This window comes from Drosophila bipectinata, chromosome XL (assembly GCF_030179905.1).
Source record: "Drosophila bipectinata strain 14024-0381.07 chromosome XL, DbipHiC1v2, whole genome shotgun sequence".
NCBI lineage: Eukaryota > Metazoa > Arthropoda > Insecta > Diptera > Drosophilidae > Drosophila > Drosophila bipectinata.
In genome coordinates, this window is record NC_091734.1 from 16082602 (window position 1) to 16090103 (window position 7502).

At 37.4% G+C, this 7502-nt stretch overlaps 1 protein-coding gene across 1 annotated transcript; it reads left to right on the top strand.

Moving 5' to 3' along the window:
* Window positions 1–3718: 3718 nt before the first annotated feature.
* v (Tryptophan 2,3-dioxygenase vermilion) lies at window positions 3719–5491 on the top strand. The gene is made up of 6 exons (XM_017254686.3): window positions 3719–3875; window positions 3965–4125; window positions 4181–4314; window positions 4371–4980; window positions 5088–5181; window positions 5251–5491. The coding sequence occupies exons 1-6, from the start codon at window positions 3850–3852 to the stop codon at window positions 5366–5368; spliced, it is 1143 nt and encodes a 380-aa protein (XP_017110175.2). The 5' UTR covers window positions 3719–3849; the 3' UTR covers window positions 5369–5491.
* The last annotated feature ends 2011 nt before the right edge of the window (window positions 5492–7502 follow it).

Genomic DNA, 7502 nt, shown 5'->3' on the forward strand with positions numbered 1-7502 from the left:
TTATTATTTTTAAGTTTGTATTATCAAGATATGAAATGAAAAAAAATGTTTAAGTTCTACCAAACCTATACAAAATTATACACAAAAATACCTAATTTTCAATTCGTCAAAATATGTATTTATGCCCACTAGTGTACGTTTCGAAAAAAGGGTAACACAGCTCTTCCTTTTAAATTGGCCAATCCCTCTTTGATCCCTGTTTTATTTAACTCGGTATTGAGAGCAAGAACTATAACAACAACAAAAATAAGCCCTAATGTTAGGAAGCACCGATCCGCACTGTTCGTATTTATTTTTCGTATGGTTCCTGCCCCTCAAAAGTATAGATGTTATGGGCCGGTCGGCCCTCCATGGGACCATGGCCAAATTAATATCCAGCAGTGTGGATCGCTCCACACCGGTGGAGACTTCTGGCGGAAAGAGTGAGTTAAATTATGGGGATTCCGTTTCCACACATGTGGACCCACAACATTTTTTATTTTTAGTCTTTTACACTGGGAAAATTCCTCACCCTTCTAAACAATTGATGGTGTTCCAAAATTATATAATTTCACTTATTTTGAATTTAAAAATACACGTGGTTAAACTCGATTTTAAATTGCCGGAGACTCGATTGTCATTTACGACTGCGCACACCATAAAAAGAACGAACCGGGACGCATCTGAGCTTTTAAATGCAGCTACAGCCGAAATGACCCCGATCTAAACTATCCTTCCCTGGCTAATACTCTGATTAGGGTAGTCTAATTAGCTTAACCGCTAACACCTAGTTTTGCTAGCGCCACCTATTGTACGTTTCTTGACCGCCAAAGTACAAAAGGGTGATCTGTCCACTCTAAAGCACGGCTTCCTAGAAATTTCATAATTTACGGCCATTTGAACCAGATAATGCAGTTATCTTGTGTTATCTATGTTTTCTTTTCTTTTATATATATATTAATACTGTACGTTTCTATAAATTTTGTATATCCCATTTTCTTTTCTTTTTGAAAATTCCTTTCAGACCACCGCTACGCGTTTGAGTTCCACGAACGGGAACTTGTAGGCCCACACTCCGGGGCAAGTGAAAATTCTTTGGCGTGAACCGAGGTTCACCAATCTCCCGATGACCCAGCTAGAGTAGGAGGCAGAGCAGGAGCGCAAGCGTGAGTCTAACAGATGGGTTCAGAACAGAATAGCTCATTGTACACAGGAAAAAGAAGTGCCAAAGGTGTCCTGCAACCTTCAGGAGCGCTACCAAGCACCGAGTGAAGCCCAGGCCATTAATAAGGTGAAAAAGGTCGGGCTACCATGCGACTGCAATCATTCGTCATTGGTCTTCCAATGTGGCGTGTCAAGGTGAGCTTCCGATCCAGGATTCGACAATACCTTGATAAAATTCGTGCCGCTGCCGGACAATACGAATGAGGAGCTATAATTAGGCTGGAGTTTCTTTGGTTCATAGAAAACTCATCTCAATTAGGTCAACAATATTTGATTAATTATTTTATTAAATCTATTATGATGATAGTTCGATCATAATATCATCCAATTAAGGCCTTTGCTGGCCATATGTGTATTGAATTACAATGGCTCAGGATCATGTTATATATAAACAAGAAAGGAAAGCTACCTTCGGGCGGAGCCAAAGTTGATATACCCTTGCAGTTAAAACCGGATATATATCGCAAACATCGGATATAGTTTGACGATCCTTATGAGAATATGATACTATAACCCAATTTATTATAATATAAAATTTAAAAAAAAATCCCAAACTTCTATCTTCAAAAATACCAAAGTTGGTATTTCTACCAAAAACCATTTCCGATCGTTCAGTTATATGGCAGCTATAAGATAAAGTCGTTATGATCGTTATGAAATTCGGTAGGTCGGATTAACTGACCAAAACTAAAATCTGTACCAAGTTCCAGCTTTCTATCTTAAAAAAAACAATAGTTGGGTCACTTCCGATCGTTCAGATGTATGGCAGCTATAGGATATAGTCTGCCGATCCTTATGAAATTTCTCATGTCGTATTATTCTGCCAAAAATAGCTCTCAAGTAAAATTTGAACTCTCCAACTTTAAAAACACTAAAGTTATACCATTTCCGATCAATCAGATATATGGCAGCTATAGGATATAGTCAGCCGATCCCGGCCGTTCCGACTTATATACTGCGGGCAAAGGAAAGAAGGACGTGTGCAATGTTTCAGACGATAGCTTTAGAACTGAGAGACTAGTTCGCATAGAAACAGACAGACAGACGGACAGACGGATATGCTCATATCAACTCAGGATGATCAACTCAGGTGATCCTGATCAAGAATATATATATACTTTATAGGGTCGGAGATGTCTCCTTCACTGCGTTGCACACTTTTGGACAAAATTATAATACCCTCTGTAAGGGTATAAAAATGACCGATTATTATTTAAGAATCATGATACGATTTGTTACTTAGGGTTAATTGGTTAAAAGTATACTATGATATAGAGATACAGCTACGCTTCCCAGTTCAGTACCCACACTTTTATCAGAATTTTCTTTTACAGGTTCGATATTTTCCCGACGCTTCCCATACTGAGGACCTTAATGTAATGTTTTTGTTTTTGAAAATTAAAAATTTGTTTTTTTCCTGGCTAAAATTGCCCATACATTCTTGATCAGGACGACGGAAACAAAAATAATGTCGGACTGACACCCGTCTGTTTTCTATCATTTTAAAATCTTGTGAGTTGAGTCGAAAAAAAATCATTTTGCTTGATTGGCGGACGCGTGATCGAACTTTTTTCGAATGTGTAACATGTTGAGAGTCACATACCAAACAGCTTTTCTAATTTTTGAACTATGTTTATCAGGAGTGTCACAAAAATCTCTAGTGATTTGGTAAATTGTCTAGCTCCAAACCACTGAAAAATGTTGTTCCTGCCACAAAATTCCAAGTGGTTTAGCCTAGACAAAAACCATTGCAGTGTAAGTTGTAAAAGTTGCCAGATTGTATAATTCAATATATATATTGTTGCTTCTTATTAATTATTAATTATAAGAAATGAATGATGAATACATCGATTAAAATCGACCAAGTTAAATTTATAAAAAAGAGATAAAAATAAATTTTCACATCATTCAATACAATTGGATAACAAAAAGTGGCATCGCCGTAAATAAAAATCTACTTCAAAAGTCTGAAGATATTGTATTGTTTCTGTATATAAAGTGATAGCATAAGCGTTTTACCAAAAATTTCCTTTTGCCAATTATGTCCTCGGTATTTATTTTTGTTTATGCCTTTTAGATACTAATTTAACAGTCCTTGTAGATTAATCGTGCTTTTCACATAAAAGTTAAGATTCATGACTGATTTTAACAAAAACACTAGGAAGATTGTCGGTACGAAACCAACAATTTTCTTTTAGTATTTTTACTTAAAAATATTTTTAAGCCCCATCCGGTTGTTGAGAATGTGTAGATTCTTTTAAAATGTGTCTATACAACAATTTTTTACATTGTCAGTTTATATTGTTATAATTTGTTATAAAGATCAATTTTGCAATTTTTTTTAAACTAAAATAAAGTCATAAGTTATATATAGCTTATTTTATTAAAAAAAAATATTTTTGTAATTTTAAAGATTTATTTTTGTGAACAACATATTTGTTAGCTTCCAGTTTTTACCTTCAGCTGATAATCGACTTAAATTTCCTATAGTTTTGGGTGGAAAGGGCTTCAGAGGGGGTTAGTAAGGCGGCGGACAGTCGAGCGGAACGGTCGCCGACGTCAACCTTATCACTTCACTGCCATCTTTGCCGAGATTCAGTTCGCCAGCGTCCGCCGCTCGAGGAGCATCTGAGAAATTTTAAAAAGATGAGCTGTCCCTACGCTGGAAGCGGGTCAGTGGTGGTGATCGAAACAATTAAATTTAAGATTAGTAAACTAAAAGCAGAGCCTTGACCCCAAAAAAATCTATGAACAAATACAGAAACGATCACGACGATGCTGCAGTTCCCCTGTCCACGGAAGTGGGCAAAATCTACGGGGAGTATCTGATGCTGGACAAGCTGCTGGACGCCCAGTGCATGCTCTCCAAAGAGGATAAGCGACCGGTTCACGACGAGCACCTCTTCATAATAACACACCAGGGTAGGTCTAATGATCTGAGTACTGGACATGTAATATTCCATTCGTACTCTCGCAGCCTACGAACTTTGGTTCAAACAGATTATTTTCGAGTTTGACTCCATCAGGGACATGTTAGACGCAGAGGTGATTGACGAGACAAAGACCCTGGAGATTGTCAAAAGACTGAATCGGGTGGTTCTCATTTTAAAGGTATTTTGTTGAAGTTGAAAACAAAACAAATAAAGTCTAACCACAACCCTTTACAGCTCCTTGTGGACCAAGTGCCCATACTGGAGACCATGACTCCTCTGGATTTCATGGACTTCCGTAAGTACTTGGCTCCCGCCTCTGGCTTTCAGTCTCTGCAGTTTCGTTTAATCGAGAACAAGCTCGGAGTCCTTACGGAACAGAGGGTCCGATACAATCAGAAGTACTCGGACGTCTTTGGCGGTGACGAGGAGGCTCTGACCGCCATTAGGAGCTCCGAGCAGGAGCCATCACTCTTGGAGCTGGTCCAGCGTTGGCTGGAACGCACTCCCGGATTGGAGGAGAGTGGCTTCAACTTCTGGGAAAAGTTCCAGCAGAGCGTGGACAAGTTTCTGGAGGCCCAAGTCCACAGTGCCATGGAGGAACCAGTGGAGCGGGCCAAAAACTATCGATTGATGGACATTGAGAAGCGCCAGGAGGTCTACCGCTCTATCTTCGACCCGGCGGTCCACGAAGCTCTAGTGCGGCGGGGGGATCGCCGATTCAGTCACCGGGCTCTTCAGGGCGCCATCATGATAACGTTCTACCGGGACGAGCCGAGGTTCAGCCAGCCCCACCAGTTGCTCACACTGCTCATGGATATTGATTCCTTGATTACCAAGTGGAGATGTGAGTATCTTCCGTTCTATGCAATGTGACACTACTTGGCATTCGCAGTTAAAACCTTCACACCTTCGCTTTTATTAAAAACGCATCTTCATGTCAACCTCTTCCAGACAATCACGTGATTATGGTCCAACGCATGATTGGTTCCCAGCAACTTGGCACTGGCGGCTCATCCGGCTATCAATATCTTCGCTCCACTCTCAGGTAACTGGAGCACCTGCCACCCAGGGGCTCAGATCATTGACCCGTCGCCTACTCTCTCTTTTCTTGCAGTGATCGGTATAAGGTGTTTCTGGATTTGTTTAATCTGTCCACATTTTTGATTCCCCGCGAGGCTATTCCGCCACTGGACGAGTCCATTCGAAAGAAACTAATTAACAAGAGTGTTTGACGGGGACTGTAGGGGATAAAATATGGAAACCGTCCTGAAGTTCCAATCCCTGTCCCAGATTATTACTGTTTTTTTTTTTTTTGTTAATTCTGTCAGAAAAGAAATATATATCACACACATTATTAAATTAAAAAAAAAAAAATAGTTAAATGCTTTTTTTTTCTTAAAAAGAAAATATAGGATCGCTATACATGCGAGGTATTGCCTATAAGGTTTCCCTGCTCAAAAGCCCAAAAATATGCTCTATAATTTCATTTTTAAAACATTTATTCTTCTCATTCGTTTTCATTTAATTCCATAAAAAAAACAAAACAGTCATTGCAAGAATATATAAATTTTGTGATTAATTTTTTTCTTTTGTAATAACTATTATAATTTTACTTCTTCTACTACATATTTTTAAAACCTGCCTTTTCCTTTTAATAGAAGATCCAATGCCACACTGATTTCTTGGCCATCTAATTAGTTGTTCTCTATATACATTATCTTTCTTTTATAAATTTCAAAAGATGCAATGTTCCCGTGTCCATAAATTAATTAAATCTGACAGGCTAATTTTAGTTTCTTTGAAAAACTTTTTAAACAAAACTATTTTCTTACAAGTGACATAAGACAGAAACTAGGTAATAAGAATGCTTACAAATAAAAGTTTTACCTCTAATGCAAGAGGTTCCTCTTCAAGTCCACAATCATTAATGTCAAAGCAGTTATAGTCTGATTCCCTCCACGAGCCAAAACGCAATAGATTGAATTAAATATTTAAATAAAACAAATACAAATAAATTCAACAATACACGTATTGCATATTTTTTTTAATAGTGTTTGGGATAGTGGACATTGTTTATCAAGCTTAGTTTCTAAGAATTAAAATGCTTTAAATGGTAAGCATAGCTAAAAAAACAAAATATATTGCTGTCTGATTGTATTCTATTTATTTGAAATTCTGAACATCTAAGCAATAAACAAGAATAATTTTTTAGAATCACTATCTGTGTTTGCTCGCCGAATAAATAGGAGCACATACGAAACATAACCTCTGCCGTTGGCCTTTCTCCGGATTGCTGATAAGCCAAAGATTCCGGTACTGTATTCTCCGTTTTCAGTTTCATTATTATTTATTAGACGGAGATGGCACCGGGCGCTCTTTGTCTTTGTCTCTCAATTAATTAGTGGCGAATTCGCGGGGGCGACACTCTTTGGACGGGGGAGGGAAACCCTGAGCGGGACTGGGGGTCAGACCTGAACAATACGGGGATAGGCTTTCGGGGCATTAGCATTATGTAAGGCCCAATTTATTTGAATCCGCTTACGTGATCCACTTCCGAAAATCAAATACAATTTTGACTACCCCTTTGCGTCTATTTTTGTTTCTGAGCAGCCTTGTTCTTGCTTTATTGTTTTTTGTATTTGGGTTTTCATAATTAAAGAGCTAACCAGGTAATTGTGTTTCTCAGCCCCTGGACAGGCAGCCTCTGATTCAGCTTCCTGCAGAACTTTAGGTAGAATTTCGGTTGTTCGGTTGCGGCGAAAATTAAGTGCCGTAACTACTTGGCAAAAAAAGGGAATCTCATTTGATAGACTATATATGCAAGAATATTCATGGGTATTCCTTTACAAAGGATTCTAAAATATTCAGTATAAAAACAAAATTTCTCTCTCTATATGTAACCCCATACAATACCCCATATGTAACCAGTTTGTTTTGTATACATGGATTTTTCCCATTAAGTCTGAAGGTGATAATTGCTTTCACTGAACACTTAAAGCAAATTCAGTAGACATCCATGTATTAAAGATATTCAATTCATCTATCTCAGTAGACTTAAAGTACACATACATACGTAGCTACAAAAAATAATGAAAACTACAAATTATTTGCTTATGTTGTTATAAATAAGGTTTAAGGAGATTTTAAGTTGAGTTTCAAGCATAGTTTTGATTAATAGAAAGTGTTTTTAGGTCAATTTTACGAATATACATATTGTCAAGAATATATGTACCATATATTCCATATACCATATATACCTATGCCATATCAACATAAAACCAAAAAAAAAAAAAACAAGCATAAAAAACACTAACTTTATAAATAATGAATACATATATTATATATTTTATTTTTATTTTTCATTAA